Source organism: Gallinula chloropus, assembly GCF_964237585.1.
Source record: "Gallinula chloropus genome assembly, chromosome: 6".
In the NCBI taxonomy this organism is placed as follows: Eukaryota; Metazoa; Chordata; class Aves; order Gruiformes; family Rallidae; genus Gallinula; species Gallinula chloropus.
In genome coordinates this window covers 27,389,967-27,412,555 of record NC_140091.1, presented here as the reverse complement: position 1 = coordinate 27,412,555, position 22,589 = coordinate 27,389,967, and the positions used below count along the sequence as shown (strand labels likewise).

The 22,589-nt window shown below is 39.0% G+C and overlaps 1 protein-coding gene across 1 annotated transcript in view; it reads right to left on the bottom strand.

Annotated features, from left to right (window-relative positions):
- Nucleotides 1-741: 741 nt before the first annotated feature.
- CDC73 (cell division cycle 73) overlaps nucleotides 742-22,589 on the bottom strand; it is a gene marked incomplete at its 5' end in the record, with an annotated part of 104,492 nt that continues 82,644 nt past the window's right edge. Inside the window, 7 exons of the mRNA XM_084266309.1 lie at nucleotides 742-1,000; nucleotides 2,203-2,344; nucleotides 5,652-5,752; nucleotides 7,485-7,646; nucleotides 14,710-14,797; nucleotides 15,167-15,202; nucleotides 18,158-18,215. Coding sequence (XP_084122435.1) covers nucleotides 964-1,000; nucleotides 2,203-2,344; nucleotides 5,652-5,752; nucleotides 7,485-7,646; nucleotides 14,710-14,797; nucleotides 15,167-15,202; nucleotides 18,158-18,215 — 624 coding nt within the window. The 3' untranslated portion in view covers nucleotides 742-963. The remainder of the gene's footprint in view (nucleotides 1,001-2,202; nucleotides 2,345-5,651; nucleotides 5,753-7,484; nucleotides 7,647-14,709; nucleotides 14,798-15,166; nucleotides 15,203-18,157; nucleotides 18,216-22,589) is intronic.

The window sequence follows — 22,589 nt, the reverse complement described above, 5'->3', positions numbered from 1 at the left end:
TTTCTTGTCGTGGCTGTTGTCAGGGAAAATAAACCAATCCAAACTCCTTCTCTATTCATCGTTTAATCTAGGTAACATTTAGACTCATACGTAAAGGTATTGTGATAGATGGGAATGTACACATGCACACTTTCAGTTTAAATAAAGAGACCTGTGTGGAGAATGGCAACTTAAAGTTAACATGACTTCAATGTATTCCTATAATAAAGTTTAAAGATTTAGTAAACTGGGACATTACAAATCCAAAAAAAAGTGTTTCTGGATTTTTCCTCTTCCCTTTTTCAACAAAGACTGACAGAATATACATATACAGGTTGACATTTTGATTTTACCAAAACAATTTTCACTTTGCTCAGTTTGCAAGTCCTATTGACTAAAAGGTAATATCATTCACAACAAAATATTTTCAGTAAGTGAAACAATAAGCCAAGAAAACCAAAACTAAGCTCAGAAGCTAAGTGGTTTAGAAAGCCTGGTAACATCTATGTGTGCGTTAAGTGTGTCTAATTTTTTTTTTATACATTATATATAGAGACACACACACATATATATACACACACGTGTGCACAGGCGCACACGCACACACACACTTGTATCCTGCAGTGAAGATCGATCTATTTTCTAATAAGGAACAAAACACATTATTTAAAAATGTAGCTAATTTAACAAAACAGAGAAGAAACTGCTGCTATCAAAATATACAATTTGGATTGCAGACTAGAAGGCTAACAACATTAAAAAAATAGTTTTAAGCAAAACCCCTTTGCTTCTGAATAACAACAGGTATCAACCTGCCATAGCATGAAGCATCCAAACAAGATTTTATAAAAAGTTTAAACTGTGACCCTTCTTCATTTGTAAAGTTCTTGACGTATCATATAGTGCGAACTCTGGTCTCCCAATTGGAGCCTCTTTCTTTTCTCCTCAATCCATGCTTCAGGAAATAAATGGCAGCTGAAGGATTCAGAATCTCAAGTGAGATTTGTGCTTTACCATATACCTGAAAAAAATTCAACAGAAGACAATGTTACTAATCTTCTGGCATTTATAGAAGTTTTGCTCAGGAATAGTATGCATGTACTTTGTTTAAAAAAAAAATCCTTAGACAATTAGCAAGTTGCCAAAACAATGCAATGTTTTATATACCATACAGCTCTGTATTAGGCATGGCATTTGTCCCACTAAATGACAGCTATAAGTTTTGCTTTGAAGAAAATTCATATTTTCCAAGGAATCACATGACTTCTAACACTGTAAGAGTGTTAAAGTAACTCTAGTTCAGTCTGGGAATCCAGTTTAGCTGAGACTTTCAAACACGAAGCAATAGAATGTTTGATGCTTGGAATTATTTTGTCAGTTTCCATAGGATTTTTCTTTTTGAAGTTCACTCAATCATTCAAGCAGTCTGCTGTGCAATCAACATGAAAAGATTAAACATTCATGAAATGCATGGGCTTCTCCCTTCCCTCAATATTTCAACTACTTCATGATAAGGAAGTTTCTCCTTTGCAAAATGAAAAAGGTATGGCGATGAGCTTCCCGTTCAGGGAGGGTTCTGAACCACAGGGATGCAGAGTCAGAAGTAACGTTGTTCTTCACAGAGCTGCCAGCACTCCTCCATCCCTCACTTCACAAACAGCTATGTACTTGGAAGGCCCCTATGATAGAGGAGAACTACCAGTCTAAGACTCATCTGCAGTATATTTAACTTCACTTTCTATGGGTGCTGTGGACTCAAGGACATCAGGACAAGATAATGCTTTGCTGTTCTTTATCTTAAGGTGCTTTCTCACCTCTCCTAGACTGTTGTCTAGTGAGGCAGAGAAAGGAGAGGTCGTAAGCTCAGAACTACAGTCCACAGGGCAGGCTGGGGCAACAAGGGAAAACTATACCACCTAGATTTCCTTTCATTCTGCCTAAGGGCGCTAGGAAGTCACAGTACTAATTAATGATTAATAGTAACTACCCTTCCTTTAAGTCCATGCATATAACACTTTGGAGATTGTTGTTTATAGCTTGTAATAAAATATAGTGGCATATATTTAACTGTATCATCAGGGGAACTCTAAACAAGCACTATTTTCAAGCTAAATCATTGTTCAGATGTCTACCTTGTATACGATTCCCTTGTTGCTATAACTTTTCATTCCCACCAAACATCACAACAGCATGAGCATAAAGAATCTTCAACAGGAAACATACCTGTCCAAAGTTTCCCAGAAGCGTAGAAATACTGGCCTGTCCAAGTGTCTTTTGTGGTAGCTTAGTTCTAACACTGTTACATCCCACTTCTGTACGTTGGGATCCAGACGTACTTCGTCATATTTGAGATGAAAAGCTTTAACTACAGGAAACAGGAAAACATTTAGCGTACAAACACGACCACCTTGCAGTGTTTAATCACCAGGCAAAGACAATTCCTACCCTACCTGTTTGTTAGGTTTATTCCAGAATAGAGCCTGAGAATAAAATGAATGAGCCCATCTCTCAAAGAAGTCAACTAGTTAATAAAGGGCACTGACCTAAATATAGTGGCTGGTGTGCACTATAGCTCTCAAGCTATTACAAGTTTAAGTGAAAAGGCAGCCCCTATTTTTAGTTGCATAGATTCCAGAAGAAATTCATTGCCATTTCATGTATATCATCTTTGGGAAACAAAGATGTTCTTTCTGAAAATCAAACTTTAAACTGTCCAAGAATTTAAAAAAAAAAAAAAAAAGAAAAAGAAAAAAAGCAGCATTTCTGAGAGCACTGACAAGGCAGCCTGGCTGCTTCCTGAAAGCTTGTATAGAAGACTGATGGTAGAAAAGCCAGTGTAACACCTGACACTACATGAAGCATTCTGAGAACTTCAGTGACTGCCAATTTCTCCTATCTAGTAATCAATTAAAAATGGTAAAATATTAACCATTATTTTGCTTTTGGGAAGTACTGTGACATGTGAGTTGTGTAAAGCCCCAGCATTAACACAGTATTAAAACCTTCATGCAATTCCTTATTTCTTTGGTTAAACCATAGTTTTGACACAGTCCAGTTGCAAAGTCTTGTGCAACTCCTGTCTGGTAGCAAATTGGACGCATTTTCTATTTTAGATATTATTGGAGAAGGCAAGCAGAAGCTTTTGACCAGGCTTGTGGAAACCAGTTCTTTTTAATGCCAGAAACCAGTTCTTTTTAATGCCATGCCTGTACCTTTTCTGGTACCATGTTCTTAATTTTTAATATCACAAAATCCACCAAGAATTTTAGTCTAATGGCTAAAATAAAATCAAATCACCCCCCTGTTACAGACAGAGGCCAATCTGTAAAATGATAGATGTAGGAGTTTTCTGGAAGATCGGTATCTGAAATGAAACTAAAGACATGATCATCTGGCTTGTACCACTGCCAGAGAAATTTCCCAGCTTTGTCAATGCAGAGGAACACACAGACATTATCTTTGCCATACAATGTTGCATGTTTTAAAATAAGCCCAGGAAAAGCACAGGGAGATACACTGGGGGTGTGCCTTTACAGAAAGCCTAACACCCCACAGAGCCTCTACATTAAGGTTAAAAGATACTGGGAAGACAATTAACCTTTGAATCTGAAACAAAGCAGTATTAAAGCCCACTAGTGTGTTCTATCAGCAAGACCTTGAGAATGGTATTCAAAATTAAATATTTGTTCATTGAAGAGACACCATTTGGAATTTCACCTGAAACACTTACTAATGCAAAAAACCAAGTTTGTTTGCCACATGAATTATTTAATGCTCAAACCACGTGCAACGAAAACCAACGAGAACAATTTTAGAGACTCAACTAACAAAACATTATGAGACACAACAACTGAGCAAATAAAAACAGTTTGACAGGCTCTGGTCCAATATGGGTTTCACTGTGGCTCTTGAAAGAAAGCTACCTGCTTGTTTCCCATAACAATAGTAATAAGCTTTGAGTATTTGTTAATCAGCCCAGACACAGCGACTGACGTGAAGAAAGGCCAACTGCAGAGGAAACAATGAACTGCTGCAGATCCCAGAAACCACGTTTAGTGAAGACAACTGAAGACTATAAATGTGGGCAAACACCTAGCTTCAGGAAAAGGTAAACACAACCAGACTGATGTTGCCTGTGCTCTCTCTCCACTGCTTGAATTTTGAGTAAAGTCATTAGGAAAAGCCCTAGAGACACACTTGTCAGGAAAATATTTGTAAAATCCCCTGCTTTGAAACAACAGAATGCATTTCTAAAAGTAAAAAGGTTCTTTTCAATGTAACTTTTGAGTTAAATAAGAACATAAATCTTTCACTTGAAAAATGGAAGAATTTGTACACCTTCAGACTGAACTTTGCAGGCCATAATTGTGACTTTTTTGGCTTAAAGGTGTTCCTTCAAAACTTCAAAAATGCCATTACATTTCCTATAGCCCCTCTATACATTTGTATATACACGACATTAAAATCAATAGGAAGCTGTATGAAACTACTAGCTAGACTGTAAATATTTAACAGCATTTTCCTTAGTTTTGCTTTTCACCATTTCCAGTTTCTTTTTAACTTCCCTTTGAAGTGTTATTTTCTTCTCTCCTTAGTATTTTTTGTTAAAACTCCCTGCTGCAGTGTATTTTTTTTCACACTTACTTTCAGGCTCATTCACTCTCTCCCTGATCATTCTCAATCTTCCTTAAGCCACACTTTCTGTTCTCTTGTTTGCAGACACATCCTTAGCCTTCTATTCAACTGCCTGCCTTTTTTTACTCCTTACCCAACTGGCATTCTCATTCCGGCCTCTTACTTCACATCCCATGTATGTGCACACATCAAACTTGAACAAACTTGTTTCCTCATCACACTGACTGGAAGATGACAGACTGCACTAAGATTTGGGGTTTTTTTTTTTGCTTTGTTTTGGTGGGTTTTGATGGGGTGGTTTTTCTCTTTCTTTTGTGTGTATGCCCTGGCTTGGTTTATTTTAAGCCTGGAGCTCAGAAACCACTGGACACTATTAAAGGTCTATTTTCTAAGGCAGCTTCACAATGAAATGAGAGATGGGAAGCTGACTTTAGATACCACCACACATCTTATAGTGAGAAGAGTGAGCTGTGGGAGAAAAGTCCAGTGTGTCTCAAAGAATACTGGGCATAACCGTGGTCACTCAAAAAACCTATTCAGATCTGTACAGAGCTAATATCTAGCTCACAACTGAAATACATTTCTATCTTAACTTCCATCTTTTTGTCAGACACCAGCTCATACTTGTGAAGCTTTCTGAGTGAAATACTAACCTTCTGCTCGAAGTAGCAATGAACTCTGAAGACAACCTGTAAATCTGTATCTGGGAAGTGTTACATTTTCTTTTTAATTTTTTAACACAAGCTTTGAAAGTAAATTTATGCTCTGGCTACTTCTAAACCTCTTGTAGAGGTGACAGCTCTCAAGATTTCCATGGGTTTCCACAGATCCAACCAGAAGAACTGCAGAGGGCACATGAATTCCTGCTGTGTGTGTGTGAGGACCTCAGCACCAGTCTTCCCAGCCACCTGAGTCAACCCCCACTTTGGCACTACTCGGCCATACTATGCCATAACATCCCACACCGCCCCCCCCCCCCCCCCCCCCCAAACAGAATAACAAGCCTCAGAACACTTAAACAAGGCAACCCCCCTTACTTTTTGCAAAGATATCGACAGGTGATCCATCAGGCAAGAGCCAAGGCCAGCCTTTGAACTGCCAAGCAGGACCCTGTACAAACACAGCCACCACACGATCCCTACCAACAGAGAAAGAGACATGTTGATGGCCTTGAACATTTAAATTACCTGTTTTCCTACACAGACAATATAGACTCCTTAACATAGTTTCTTATTCTGGTAACAGCAGTACAGCACATTTAACAGTCACATCTCCAGTGCAACTGCTTTTGCTCTGTTAAGTTAAAAAAACCCCACATGATTTTTCTGGACTCTGAGCTCGTTCCCTCTGCAGCTCAGTTTCTCATGTTACATTTATAAGGTGGCAAGCAGTATTTATTCCTGGTTATTATTACTTTGCTTTTAAAAAGTACCCCAACATTTTAGAGATAATTTTATGAGTAACACTGTAAACTGCGTTGTATCAATTTAAAAGCCATTACTCTATGTGCCGTTAACTTCTACCCTAAAAATTCATTAGAAATGACAGCTGCTAAGATTCTGCCTCTAGTTGAGGGCATGTAATTATTACCAGTGGTCTAAGAAAATAGAATTTTAATTAAGATGAAGCTTTTCCATTAACAAAACAACAACAACAAAAAACAACTTTGAGAACATATCCTCCTACTTATGGCCTTTTTCTTGAACAGTTACGTTATCCAACCATGGTTCTTACCGTCACCAACAAACAATTATCTCCCCTTCCCTAATCCAATCCCCAAATTTAATTAATCAGAAAGTCTACCAATCCCCAAAAGGAAAAGAACAATCAAGATGGAGGGTTTTTTTGTTGTTGTTGGTTGGTGTTTTGTGGGGTTTTTTTGTTTGTTTTATTTGCAAGACAGACTAAAGCTTTGCCATTTCAAATGATGTTGCAGGTTCTGAAGTAGCTAACAGAAAAAAAAATTAATCAAAATCATTGGTAACATGTTATTTCTAGATACTAATATCCAATTCTCTCTTGGAGCTAAAGACACCAAACCAAAGCCCATGAGCCCCTCAGGAACCATTTTAGATGGTTCTTCGAGGTTTATTAATTAAAAAATTAAACATTTGAGATTTAGAATTTCAAAACCACAGAGTTCTGATGAATTCAAGTTCCAAAATAAATTGCTCTCTGTGATGAGAACAGGACCCTTCCGAAGTCTCCATTAACATCTACTTGGGAAGTTAAAACCACCAAAAGTGTCATCTGGCATGTCTGAAGTCCTCACACTTGTGAGGAAGTACCACCTTTTTTTTAAAGCCATCTATGATGCCCTTTCCCCAAGAGGGCCTCTCCCTTTGGAAGTTATCCTCATCACTGAGTCCAGTTCAGTGAACCTGATTCACTACTGATACCACAGTTGAGTCTTTACTGTGTTCTCTTTTTTCTTAGACTCTTGAAGTTAGATTATCAGAAGCCTAAGACACCCCACACTCACATATCCCCTTAACACATCTCACACAGAAAGCAGCAAGAAAGGAGGATTTTTCTCTCAGATCATGTTCCAGTGATTTGGACACAATGGTATCACCAGCTGGAAAATGCATCAGAATGTTAATATTCAAATTTCTAGAAGATTCCAGGCAAACCTAATAAAAATAGTTGTGCTGCTCATACTGTTAACAATTTAGATTCCTTAAGAAATTTCTTTTAGTAAGTTCGCATTATCTTCTTTTCACCTGAAAAGACTCCTACACAGTTAACAATCCAATCCTTCCTTTTATCCCTATCTTAACTTCTGATGCAATTCAGTACAATTCCTTGATCCCCTCCAATTTCTGCATTCTCCTGATTAAGAAGTTTTGTAAAGGGTAAATCTGCTTTACCAGTCTTGTGGCATAAGCTTCAGAGGCTGATCTACTACTCGATAAGGTACAGTAACGCTGACTGTAGTTCCCCCAGGCTGCATCTGGTCCTTCCTTCTCTGTATTAGAGTTTCATTTTCTCGTTGACAGCCTTGTTTCTTCTTTTCATCTGATGGAACAAACCTTGGGGAATAAAGAAACATTCAGTGGACAAGAGCAATTTGATTGATGTAATCAGCAGGAAAACTAACAACTTTATCAGAACTTTGCATTATTGGCAGCAGTCACTGAGGCCACCTCACCTTCACTGTGCCAAGCCTCCACCACTACTTGTTCAGAACAGTGAAACATGGAAGAACAATTATTTCTTAAGTCCTTACAATAAAAGCTACTAGAAGGTTGTCTGCCCCTCAAAACTACGGACAGAACTGTTCTTCCACCCCCCTGCGTCTCCTTGCCCACCTTACCCAATACACTGGCAAATGAGATGTCAGATCCCAGCCAGCTAAATGGCTTCCACCTCATTCTTTGAGGGACCAAGGGTAACACAGGGAAGCTTGGGCACTAAAAAAATTGCCTCGTGGAGCCATGAGAATTATGTTGTAGGTTTTGGTCAAAAAAGGTTTTGAGTGTGGTTTTATCTTCTTGAACAATGGTGATTTTGCACTATCAGTGATTCATCTGGTTACTGTGATATATGACACTATGATGCTCAAGATGTGACATACATGCCCCCCCAATGATTTACAGATAGCTTTCAGCTCCCCCGCAACCTGAAGGGGAAAAAAAAGCACTTCCATTTCAAGAGCTTCTTCTTGATGACGATACTACAGTAAGCTGAACAGTTCTCAAATTATGAGACCTGTGCAAGCCTTTTTACAGAAGCATCTCACTGGATTTTGTCAAAAGGAAAAGTAACAAAATCATGCATTTCATAGAACTAAAGCTATATCACAAAGTTCAACTGGCATGATCAGTATCACCTATGAGGCCAGCAAGAGAGCTGAGCTCATCCCACGCTCTCGTCCCATTCCACTGAGAGCCACCCAGCTGCACTGGTAACTCCAGCATATTTCCAAAAATTCCCAGAAAAAGAAACACTATGTTTCACTTAAAACACAGCGCCACTACTCCTGACAACTTCTGCAGTTAAGAACACAGTACACAGTTGGTAAGATTTCTCTTCATTATAGTACAGATGGTGCTTTTGGAATGTTTAGGACATTTTGGGGCAAGATGCTTGCACCATTTCTATTTGATCTCTTCAGCCCATTTCTACAGGAACACTAAAAGCCAATTTCCATGTGCTTAACCAGGCAGACCACACTTCCATATATTGCTGGAAAACCAGAAAAAGGAATGGAAAATGAGGAAAAATTTATTACTGAGTCAACTTGAAAACAGGTTTTGCTAATATATCCAATGAGAAACTGTCATTTTGGGGGAAAAAAAACCCCAAAACATACATTTTAAGGCAGCACGTGGAAACTGTTAATAAACCTTTAAGCAAAGCTATTTATTTTCCCAACACAAGCGAACAGATGAAGCTCCCTTATATGCTTCATGACTTAACAATACTTCAAAAGTCCAAGTACCTGAAGTTTGCCTCTACGTTGCATACATCTGCAGTGGAGAATTTAACACCACCTGCAAATGCCTGTGAATTGTGCATTAGTCAACTACTACTGCAAACACAGAAAAAGCCTTACAGGCGTTAAATGCTAAGGTGAAAATTAATTTATGCTTCTCTGTCTAGTACAAGCAAAACACCACTGTCCTAAGGATAACGCCAGGGTACACTGTGAGAACTATGCTTAGGCCACCTAGAATATTATAAAAAGCTATTAAGACAATCATTTCACCCATAACTGAAGTAAACAGTTAATATTTACATGTATCTTCTCTACTGCACCTGACATGTACAATTGCATGTTACACACAGAAGTCCTCAACACAGTTCTACTTCAGGAAAAGCTGCCAAACCTGCTGTGAGGATTCAGCATTTCTACTCAAGCTGGCCATTAAAACACTCAGAAGTGAGGTGCAACTTTAATCACGAGCATACCACATCACAGGCTTAACTGCCAGGAAACTGCATTTTCTAACGTAAAATGAAGATTTGCTCTCACCCATCAGAACTAAGGAAACTGGGCTGGAAAGATGGAAATAAAGCTTAAAGAGAGATCTACAACAAACCTCCCTGAACACCTTTGACCCCAGCGGGAAGGCCTGTATGAGAAGCCAGGATAAGCTAAAACAGAGGAGAGCCAGAGAGGAATTTTGCTATTCCATGTCCCGGAGCAAACTGCTATAAAATATGTAAATAAAAACAAGCAGCCACACACATACCACAGTGATAATCTTATATTCATTTGAACCGCAGTCTAAAAGGTCACATTTCAATTTAATTTGTAAACACGAGGAAGGAAACCCCTGTTGAATGGAAAGAGGAAAGGCGTCCGCCCTGCCAAATGAGACACCAAGCAGCACTACTGCCACTGTACAGTGTTTCACCGCTGTATCTGAAACCCCTCAAATTTGGCTGCAAGAGGCACTTTCAATTCTGCCTCTGGCTTTAAATGTTTCCATGTTTAGGAATCTGTTTCAACCCTAGTTTTTTTGACAGCTTCTCTCCATTTCTGCTAGAAACTGTTACAGCCATTAAGGCACCATTCCGCTGTGCCTCAGTTATGTATCATGCAGACAACAGCTTCACTTTTATTTACTGTAAAAATCTGAATGGTTTTGAACACTATTCTCCAGGACAGAACAGAAAATACCTTGTTATCTGAAGCAAAAAATATCAGTGAGCAGATTCCTATGGAACAGTAGAGAAGCTGTCAAAGGAAGCACTGAAGGAAACACTTACATGTATGTACACAGAGTACAGGAATAAAAGACAGCTTACAGAAAGGTTATGAAATATACACTTCCATTTCCAGGAACCATCGATTCAGTAAGTATAATAGAAGCCATGTGCTTAAGAATCAATAGAAATTACTGTACCATTATAAATATAATCGTGGCTTACTCCATCACTGCTTGGATACACGAGGCAAGCTGAAGAAATCTGAGTATTAAAAGAAAGCAGCAAAACCCCCATCTTCTCTTGGGAATTATGTGCCACAATACTATAGCTGGTGGCTTAACTACACATTTGTACCTGACACCTTTTTAATCATCCAATACACTAGAAATGTGTCGCGAAACCTGACTGTGCAGGAGCTTAGTTTTTTTATTGCTTCTCCAGATTATTCTCTAGAAAAAAAAAAAGAGAAAAAGCCATATCTACTTCAAATCCATTTTTATGCCCCTACCAGGTAATTAGTAGCACTCAATTATCTCGCTGTTAATTGCCAAAATCATTCTTCACACAAAAACTGGTGCACTCTCTCACTTGACAAAGACAGCGGGTCTCTTTCCTAAGGTAAGAGGGAAGCGATTGAACAAGATCAAATTACAGGAGGTAATTGGTAAAACACTACCCGCTGGACTGCCAGAGCTGCTCATGCCTAGGCTCTAAACCCAGATCAACTGCTAGCATTGACTTTAAAACACTTGCACTGAGGCCGGGTCAGCACTTTCCAGCCCCCACCTCCGGCACACTGAAAAACACGTGAGCAGAGAACAAGGCAACCCAACGTTGGTCAGTAACCAAGGCCATCACAACATACATCTCATTGTGTTTAGAACTGGGGAGTTATTTTTACAAGCCCCTCAGTGCTTTTGTTAGATGGCAGCATCAAAAGCTCTGCACACCTATTTTTGCAAGAGAACAAAGCTTTCTTTTGTCATACGTCATCCCTGAAGCTTTCAGAGAGTTTGCTCGGTATCAAAGCTGGATAAATCTCAGTGAGTTGCCTGGCCACATATGGTGAAACATATTATGAGTAAAAGCATCATCATACTAAAAATACATAATCACCATCTAATCATTTACATCTGCCTGATATAATTCCTGCCTCGCTTTTGTTCCATGTAAAGCACAAGCACTGCCTCTGAAAAGCCTAACTCCGGATACTCTCAAATGCTTAGTCTGAAAAAGCCAGATTTTGCACAACAATTCTGATATCCAGCGTTGCATTCAGATAGAGAATAAGAACGCTGTGTATTAGATTAAATATTTTTAAGAAGCTGAACAATATACCAGACAGTATTGCAAATTCTGATTTTAAAATGAAGTATCTTTTTAGTATTTTAGGAACTCTTTGTTTTTATCTTGCACTTGTCTCCTTTGAAAAATATCTGTTAAAAAAGTTATCGATAATATTTGCATATTATAAAGCACGTGACATGCATATATTACAATTATATATAGAAATACAACCTAAGTTGCAACAAATATAGCCCCCAGACCAGTCAGATGTTTTACAAAAATCTTAAACCAGTAACATGCTTCAGGTTTTTCATCGTATTTTGTTCTACTCATGACAGGAGTAACCTCTATTCACTCTGCTTTCCATATTCTCTACCTCAAAAGAGAGATGATGAATTAAACATGCTAAACCTCATACAAATGTCAGCCAAATTTGGCAATGGAAAAAAATCCACATACTACAGAGCTACAAAACGATTACTAAAAATATTGGTGTAATTCCCAAGTCTATTTCAGTCCTTGACAACCAAAGCCAACACCTAACCACAGCACTGGATGAAGACCGCCCTCTTTATTTTACATCTGCCAATCTAAAATATCTTACAATGGTACTACAATTACTTTTTCTGATATCCAAACTGACAGTGTGTTGCAGCCCAGTTACTTATAGAAAAAAAAATTATAATCCAGCATCTTAAACAAAAACTATGCCAAAAGTCAGGGACATGAAGCTATGACTAAGCTTTGATTTTCAGTGGCTTGATCTCTAACTATAATTTCATCTTTGTTCCTTATTTTAAGAAACATTTACATGGAAGGAATCAGCAAAGCAGGCTTGTTTATGAAACCCAAATACTCATTCTTCATTATCACACGCTTCACAGCTGGGGCTGCCTCATGTAATCAGGCATGGAAGAAAAGTTTGCCTGGCAGACAGCCCGTGTCACACACGTACCACAGCTGCCATACCCAACAATCTTGGGGGCCTCATTCTTCCAGGGCTCTCCCACATCTTTTAGCAGTCACCCCTGCAATGGCTCTTCCTGTTCCTGCTCCAAAATTCCCTTCTCCTTGTGCTGTGTCACTGATGTCTGATGGCTAATACAAGCAGGTTGGTGGCCTCTAGAAATACAAGAAACTCGAATCTACCTTGATCTTCCTCAGAAGGGGTAAAGGAGGGAGGATTGAAAAAGCACAGCCAAATCTATATGGACAGTATTTCCTTATTCCAAAACTCATGGCAATGACACTCATTTTCCAAATCTCAACTCTTCTATCAAATGTAGCTGAAAGTGGGGAATGAGTTAAAGCAAGCAGCGACTTCCATGCAGGAACTGTATAGACCAACTTTCCTTGGAAAACTATCACATGACCTACGTGATCGTATTTTATGATTCTACCTATCAATCCACTCCATAGCAAGGCTAGTTCTCCATTCTGTCTACCTGAACCAAAACAAACCCTGCAGCCATTCCTAAACAATGCACTTCGATGAATCTGAATGCAAAGCAAAGTACAGGCCAGGTGGCACATTTTCTAGAAGACTGCTAGAATGTCATGGCTAAAACGGTATTTTGCTCTTCCAAATTCTGCTATTGCTCTTCTGATTCATTAACATACTTTGCTTCTCCACTTTGCCTTTCACACTTGCTAATATACATCAATGTGCTCCTTTGACCCCTTCAAACTTTGTGGAACTTTTTCCTGGCTCATGTTCTCTGACCATCAGGCTCCTCTTGGGACAGTTCTGGAAAAGTTAACTGCAGGCCTACCCCAGTAGAGCTAAAAGCACAGCAAGCATCTCTGGGCAGACAGACATGGCAATCCAGGTGTTCACTCATTACAGGTATTCCTGTACCAGAAAGCTACAAACCACAGATGAAAAATTCAGGCCCTGTAGCTGTGCAATTTTCTCTTAAACGCAAAGCCCCACGTGGACAAGCAACATCCTCTGTCAACACAATTATACCAGTCCTTTAACTGTTTGCACATTATACTGTAATGCTAAAAGGCAGCCTTCTCTCTGATTAAATATTTCAGAAGAGGCACCACGAGCCCAGTATGCTTGCTGGGTCTTTGATGATACGTGGCAGTGGCCTAGGAATAGAAATAGCTGGAGATCAGAAAGCACCTGTTATCTCACAGCACGGTTTGAGAAAATTCTAGGGCACCTCCAGTGAAAGCTGCCACACTGCAGTAAGGACAGCCTATTTTTGAAGCAAAGCAGCGTACAGTCTCATAAAGGACAAGCCAAGTGCTGAAGGTGGAAGTAAGAAGAGCTCTCCAGTTTTCTGAATATACCATTGGGAACAACCTGTAACAGTGTATTTCTGTGAAAATGACTGCCTGTTTCAGAAAAGTTAACTGGTACCAGCTGATAGGCAACACTGAATTGCATGGTCTGATGGAGAAGCAGAAAGATGTTTTGTTTTTTAAGTTTTTGTTTATTTGTTTCTACTCTAAGAGTGAATTTTACCTTACCACAAAGAAAGTGATCTGCAGCGTTGATTGCATTCAGCCATAATGAATTAAATCTTAGACTCAGATAGATGTGTGATATAATAAACAAAATTTTAACAAGTCATTAATATTTCCCTGAATTAACTTGTATCAACACTTAGCAATGCTTTATTCTTATTTTTGTTGCACGTGAACATTTCTTTGCATACACAACCAGCTGACCTACTCAGCTGATGCAGGCATTTATACAAAACAGGACTCTTCCCCAGTCCCCTTCTGCTTCCTGGTAACTGCAGTCATTTCTCAATATCCTTCCTGAGCTCCATGTGCACATTGTTGTTGCTTGCCACCTCTAAGCTGCCTTCCATTGTAAAGGTCCACTGATGGGTTGCACAGGTGTGCATATATGTTACATAAAAGAAAACCACTACAGACGTGAGAAACAGCACTCAAGATTTTCTTCTTAACCCACACATTTGGCCCACAGGTCACAACTGAAAAAATTCCAAGAATAAGTTTTGGCTTTTTTCTACTATACAAGAGGCATTAATTTCTTTTTCACTCTGGTCTGTAAAGCTAGCTTGTCACAAGACAGTAGATACTGCCTCTTGCTTAATCACTAATTTGGCACTAGCATACCTTTGTATCTGAAGAGAGCTTTTATACAGTACCTTCTAATCAGATACTTACTTCAGATCTTGCAGAAGGTCCTTTGCATTAAGCATCGTTATTAAAGAGGTTGTGGCTGCTGGAATAATGATAATGGGAGTTCGAGATCCTGCAGGGATAATAAAGTTACATTTGACTGTTGGGGCTTTTTTTGGGTGGTTTTAGTAGTTGTTTTGCATTTTTCCCCCACTTTTTTCATTAAAAGAACTATAGATAAAATCAAAACTCTTGCCTAATAGATAAATAAGTAAAAGTATTCAAGGACAACAGCAGTACATTTGTTCTAAACTGAAGGTAACATTCACCAAAAAAGCATCTGTTGCCCTGCATTGGGAGTCTCTAAATACAGGTCCTACCCATATTTAGCCAAACAGAAAGCTGTCAGCATTCCACCACTCATTTAATGTTCTTGACTGTGCTTCCAGCAAAAGGTACTCACACAAAACCAAAGAGGATTGTGTAACTAAAATTGACTCACCTTTTTTCTGGTTTGGAGGAGGTCTTGCTTGAGAAACTGAGAAAAGAGAGAATATGATAGAATGAATAACACAAGAATACAAGTGCTGTAAGGCAACACTTCAACATTTTTAGTTGGAGGTGTGAACAGAGAAGAGTCACACTATAGTCACAGATGCAACACACAAAATCGAAGGGATTGATAATCTGTGTCTCAGTAGTCAGAAGACAAACAGCTTCTGATGGTCTGAAAGAGATGCTAGGACACAAGTAAATCTCCCCTAATTTTGCTGAAATAGTCATCCCTTCCCCTCCTCCTCAAAAGGCCAGGGCACTGTATCACTGTCAAAAATTGCCAGGAATCTTGCAGAAAGATCTTAAGTTCTGCAGCGCTGAACCAACAAGACAGTTTCACAAACAACTAATCCTCACAGATGGTCACCTTCTCATTAGTAGTTACTATTGTACTACTGATATGCTATCTGTAGGATTTAGCTATCCTTAAACACAGATTTCAACTATCAAAATCTGAATTCCAGGCTTACTCAAGTTAATTTTGGATTGCAGTTTGAGTTACAGGAGCTTTCTGTGTGCCAGTAACGATGAAACTTGACAGATATAGTAGCACTCCAGCAAAAAACCCCTCCACAAACCACAAAACACCATCACAACAAAAAAAGCCCAAAACAGAAAATCATCACCAACAAAACCACCCTCAAACCACCAAACAAAACCACACAACAATGGTCAGACAGAAACCAATGAATCCCCTCCCCACTCCTCCAATAAAATGTTTCCCATTTAAAGTCTTCCAAGTTGTGACCTCCTCAACATCGGAGACACTTTAGTCCAAAGCTGGAAAAGCATCTGTCTCTTCACTTTGGTGCTGTTACTGAGTAACCTGGCTTCCAAAAAATAAACATTTTATAGTCCAGTTTTCAGGAGTGCTAGCTTAAGGAAAGAACTGTTGTGCTGGATAATTACCATCACAGGTGTTTATCCTAATTCACAAAATCAGAAAATGGCAAGTAGTAGAAACACTGATGCAGGCTACCTCAAGTCTCAACTGCTACTATGCATGACAAACGCTGTATTAATTGACTTCCAATTTCATAGCACCAACTTGCTCATGTTTATTTATGACCAACTGTTTCAGAACCTGCCTAGAACAGTATAAATATTCACAACACACAGTTGCCATTGTTGACATATTGAGACCATATCCTTAATTATCTTTTCCTGACACTGTCAAATGCACAGATATAATTGGTGACACTATCTTGAACTACATGAACTTTACCTACCCAAAGATTTTTAATTTTTTTTTTTTAAATCCAGGTATTGCCTTAATATAAAAAAAATTGATAGCTGTACCAAGACAGGTTAGTAAAAAAAGTCAGTACTGCAGAGAGGTGCAGGAAAAATATATTTTCTATTAAAAGCACATCTGAGATTTTCACATCAGCACAACTCTTTGCTTAATTCAGCTAGCACTTCCCATGTGCAAAGTGACAGCGTCCCAGAAATTGCACATTTTAAATAATTTCACTACTAAGAACAGAACAACTGAATATTATTGTTCTTTAAATTCCAAGCCCGAATGTACCCTAACACAGGCAGAAATATTTTTGTTGTCTTTAAAGGAAGCAGCATATATGTTCTTCAGACTGTAATTCTTTATTCTCCCTTCAACCTAATCCATACAGGGAAGATAATGGATTAGGCCGCCCTTCAAGAAGGGCAATATCACTATAACCTTATAATGTACAAAAACACACTTCTGCCAGTTAATGCCCATGAAGTCACAGCTAGCAGCAGGGACCTGTGACAATTCAGTCACATTTCTGTTCTTGCCACTTCTACCCTTTTCATACTGCTGTCTGTCAACTCCATTTGCATTATCATGCTTAACAGGGCTAGGGAGATAAGTATGACAGGCAGCATGACCTTTCTAGTACCAAAATAACCAAACAGAAGAATCTGTGCACAACAGTGTTTAGGTATGCTGAGAATATTTATTACCAGCATAGAATTTTAGGAAAGAATCATCTTTACAATATTAAGTCTTAGCATTAATTCCTACTAATAAATCTCAAAGCATTATCACGGCAGGCATTGAAAGCATTTAGTAGTCTCAACAAGAATAGGAAATACTCAGGTAGTACCTCTAGACAAAAGACATTCATGTTAAAAGGTAGGTTTGTTTCCAAACCCCCACATTATCTCCCTTCCAAATACCTTCATAACAACAGCCACCATCATCTTATTCTTAAATGGCACCTTTCATGTGAGACTTTCTTCTACCAAACCAGAAATTCTCGGCGTAGGTAGACTAGGTGCAGATACACACGTAGCTATTTGGAAACACTGGTCCTCTCATATCCTCCATACACCCTCACACTCCTTTAAAAACTCCTTCTAAGGGTTTCTCATTATAACAAAATACATATATCATTCTCTCTGAATCTCAATTTGAGATTCAATCTGACATACAAAATTGACTTGGTAGCTAAGTCTACCAACTGGGAATTAAACAGGCAGTTGAAGATTCTGGCCCCATTACAAATACCTTATGTGCTAACAAGCGTGAAGAAGCAACGCTAACACATTCAGAGAAAGACTTATTTCTGATATATCAATAATAGAAGTAATAATACATCTCTTTCAGATCAGCTTTTCTATTTAGGTTATTCTCCTTGGAGTATGAACCAACTCTTATTATATATTTGAGCTGGCATTTGTGAACTACCAAGCTGACAACCAAGAAGTTTGTCACTTTTTAATTTCACAAGTGCACCCTTTCAATGGGCTAATCGGGCAACACACTGTGATCAGACCCAAGCCCCATGGTACAACATTAACCAAAGAGTTAGGTGTTAGTTCCAACACATATACCATTAAAGTTCACGAGTAAACTATCCCTGCTTCATTCTGCACCTGAAGCCGTAAACAGTGCTTCTCTGCAACTCACACTGAATTGAAAAGCAGCCCAAATGAGCTGAGGGTACCTTACCTGGACGTGGCACAGGCTGTGCTGCTGGAGTCTGTGTTTTCCTAGCAGAGGCACCTTCCTGGTAAAAGAAACACAAGAGGTAACGTTAAGAGCTGGCCTTCTGGTCAAGTACAGGGGATTTTTACGTGAACACAGAGCTACAGAAGGCATAATGAAAATGAGGGCAATACATTTCCATAAAAGATGAGAAAGAAAACAGTGAAGATACTCAATCCTCTTTACAGATTCTGTTTTAGCCTCGGGGAGCAGAGAAAACCTCACAAGTTTACATTTTAGCCATCAAATCCCAATCCAACTTTTTTCCTATATCCAAAGAAACCTGTGCTATTTATAGTATTGGTTATCTATCATCACTTCCACCAAGAGTTAGCAACAGAAATGTGAGCACCTGGGTACAGAAGTTTCAAAACAAGATCTGCATACATGGATGGAGAACTAGGACCAAGAAATTGCAATGCATTCCTGCCTTGAAGAGTTTCAGTGCCCAGAATAGCACTCACATGATAATTAGTTCTGCTCATGCCTTATCCAATTACCTTAATGCAACAAACAAAAGACCTGCACTACTATCTATTCTTGTTAACTCTGCAGAGTCAACACGCCACGTAAGAGCAGTGAGGTCACACACATCTGGTTCCAAAGCAACACTGAACTGCTGCAAGAACAAATCTTCTTCCAAGTCACTTCCGAGAAACCTCACTGAACAAAACATATTACTAATGCTGTAAAAAGACCTGCCACATATTCCAGTCCCTTCAAGGTTGACAAGAAACCTGTTAGCATAAACCCATGAGTTTTACCTGAGGATTGTGTAAAGGCTGTGTGAAGCATATCCTTCACCTGTGAGACTCTCAGAAAGGTCAGAAATCCCACCCTAGGATGAATCCATTTGAAAAGGCCCTGATACAGCATTATCACATTTGTACCTCCACACAAAAATAGGTTCTTCAACTAAAAGTAAAAAAGCTAATGAGCATGGGACTACAGCAAGCAGCCTTGTGTTCCATGATTTAAATAACACTGAAAGAAACGGCTTTTAAGTTCCCACCGTGAAAGTTAAAACTGTTTTTATCTTAAGAACTGTGAAGTGCAAATAGAAGAGAAGGTCACTTCACAAGCCCTTGGAAAACACAAATTTATTCAAAATATCTCTTCCTTGAGCTTTAGCCATAGCCACCCATGATTAGTTACAATAGGCCGGAGCTGACATTTGGTACAGCACGAAGCTTTCGTAACGCCTACAGTCAGCAGCCACCTATTCATCTTCAGGGGAAGGGTTTAACCCCCTATTGCACAGAACAGAGTCCACTCCACTCAACTTCTGCCATACTCTTTTCTGTTTACTAAAAGAGCAACTTTTGTGTTGGGCGCTTGAGCCAGTATCTGTTATTTTAAGTCTTACTTTTTGGCATCTGAGAAGAGGTATTTATGCCAATGTCCTTCCACAGTAAAACAAAGAAAAATGGCACACTCAAAAGGAAGAGCAGCAGGAAAGGCTGACTACCTTTGAGACAAGCCCCACAACTGAGAAACAGCAGCTATTTCAAAAAGCACCACCTTTCTTCTACTCAAGAATTTTGAAATAAAACATTTTGCATCTGTTTCTGTAGAAAAATGCCATTTGCTCTGTGAAAGCACTGTTCCTGTAGCACACTAATTACACACGTTGAAGAAACACCAAGAACTCTCCTATGACACTTCCTTACATTCACAGCACTTGAAACGGAAACAAACCTCATCAAACTAAAGAAATGTCACTTCCTCCAAAGCCAAGTTTCAAGTCTCTGAATCCAATTTATTTTCCTTGGATACTTAATTACTATTGTCTGCAGTACTGCACATCCATTCTTCCTCCTTCCTCTTCAGAACCTGCAACGCAGTTTTTCTGCCTGCAACGTGCCACCAATGTCTCATGCAGAGCACACAGATCCTATGGTAGGGAACCAGGAGATGCCTCAGAGATTCTGGAGTTTTTCCTGGGAATGCTTGGAAAGAATTACAACCAAATTACATCCTGTGCCCGGACTAGTGCTTGTGATTTCTCTCGTCAACACAATTTCCCTAAAGCACCAGAACAGAGGTACAATCGAGCTTAACGAAGTAACTGGCAAATTATCTATTTGGGAGTTTTCCCACATTTTCAACTGTCTATTCTAAAGTGATTAAAGGGAAACCTAGTACAGAAGCCTAAAAGGAAAGGGCAAGGCTCCAGAGAGACTGCAACCGAAACAAACCAAACCCACAAAGTAACAACAAATCACTAAAAAAGAAGTAATATGAAAATATCTGATTAATGGGAGGAAATAGGTTCATTTACATCGGGAGACACAGAAGACAGCTACCGCTTCCACGCCTATGACCTTTCTCCTTGCAAAAACAATGTCTGCAGATCAATAAAGGATGGAGGTCACGCCTTTTAGTTCTGTAAATCACTAAGACATGGTATGTTCATGGATGAATGGCAGCACACAGCCCCTGATATTCCAGCATCTTTGCGCAGGAGCTCAATTGGCACCTTCTGAACCATTCTTTGCAACTCATTTACATCTCTCCTCTCTCTATGATTATCAGTGACCTAATCACCACCTCCTATTACATAAAACCTGCAGACAATGCAGTGAAAGAAGCTCTGATCAATATTTCAATCCCACGTTTCTCAAAGGGTTTATAAGGAGAAAAGCATACTATTAAGATGAAGAAAAACCAGTACAGGGCAGCGATGGTTGACAAGATACACTAAGTGGAGAAGCAAACTGCTTTCAAGTAAGAAGTCATTACCAGGATAATTTTGCTAACATTTCACACTGTCCTGAAGACAAAGGATGCTGCATTTAGGTACAAAATTAATGCTTTTCAAAAGCATTTAGGTAGAGGAATAGAGTTTTTCCTATGACAACACACCAATTTATGCTACAAGGTCTGTTTACAAGGCAAGTATAACCAGAGAGAAGTACATGGAAGGATTTCTCCCAGAGGAAAAGAAAATTAAGTTAACAGAGTGTACTCCACAGTTGGTTCCAGCAGCCACACCAGGTAAGTGCTGCTGGTCATTTATGGCCTGTTAGCGACTCACAGGCAACTTGTCCTTCGCATGCTCTAACTCCTCCGCCAGACAGCAGCTTCTTTCTTGGTGAGAGTACAGTAAGCTATTTCGCATCTTCTAATGTGAAGCTTTTAAGGTAAAATTTACTCTTAAGTAACTAGCACACTGCAAATTCAAATTCCAGTTAAGGGAGCTTTTGTTTGTGCAGCTGTACCCTACGCATCAGAAGCAGCAGAAATCACTGTTTAGTTATTTAAAGAAGATTCATTTCCTCAAAGTTTCCGAACACTTAGCGGTTTTGCTCGAAGATGACATACCTAATTCTTATGCATAAGCTGTTTGAGACTGTTAAGGAGTGTATTATGAATATTCATAAGTGAAACTAATTTAGTAACAAAACCATGTAATTTGAAAAATACAAATATTCTTTAAGACGACCACTTCACACCATATTTTAATCAAAAACACATTGCTTGGTTTAGTTGTGCTAATTTACCATAGAAGGTTATATATTGTTTACTTATGATTTACATTAAACACATGAGTATTTAACCATTCAGAAGCAACAACCTGACACAGAACCAAATCAGGAAGAGAGATACCAGAAGCTTCAAACTTCCCTGGATTTCACTGCATTCTTTGCAGATACACTGCTGGATACACTTGTTTGTGGAATTCATTCCCTTTGAAGAGTAATGCTTCCTATCGTATCAGACATTAACAACATGTCTGCTCACTAACAGGTTTTATTTTAGTACATGGCTTCTGCAATTTAGCATCGTGCTGCCTAAAAATAGTTGGTTCACAAACCACTGCATGAATAGAAAACAAATTAGTACATGAGAAAAGAGAAATCCAGTTTCCCACTTCTAGTCAAACAAGGAAAAACAAACCCACACCCTCAAGGATGACAGACATCTACCATTATTGTACGTCCTGGTGATTAAGCTTTTCACATGTTCTCTTCTTCCCTCATTCTTTAATACAATTTCCATGCTTATCTTAAATTCAGACACTGCCAAGTGCTCTGGTAAGTATTGTGAAAGTATAATAGAAGCTTGAAGTCCATCGCTTAAAGTCCTTGAAGTTTGTACACTTTGTCCCCAGCTTCCTTCACGTGTACGTTCACTTTCCCTTCGCTGCTTCTATGTCACGCAGGCAGCAAGCTGCAATCTATTATCAAGATGCACATTATTTTGGGCAGTTTCTTACGCTTGCCTGTCCTCCATTATATTGTATCCCAACCCATTTTCATGTAAAACGTTCAACAAGTTTTTTAAAATATCTGATATGCCATAGAAAATCCGATTTATTCCATCAACACAGACATCAAAAATTGTCTAACGTAACAAGTAAACTGTTGGTTTGGGGTTGTGGTAGGGGAGTTTG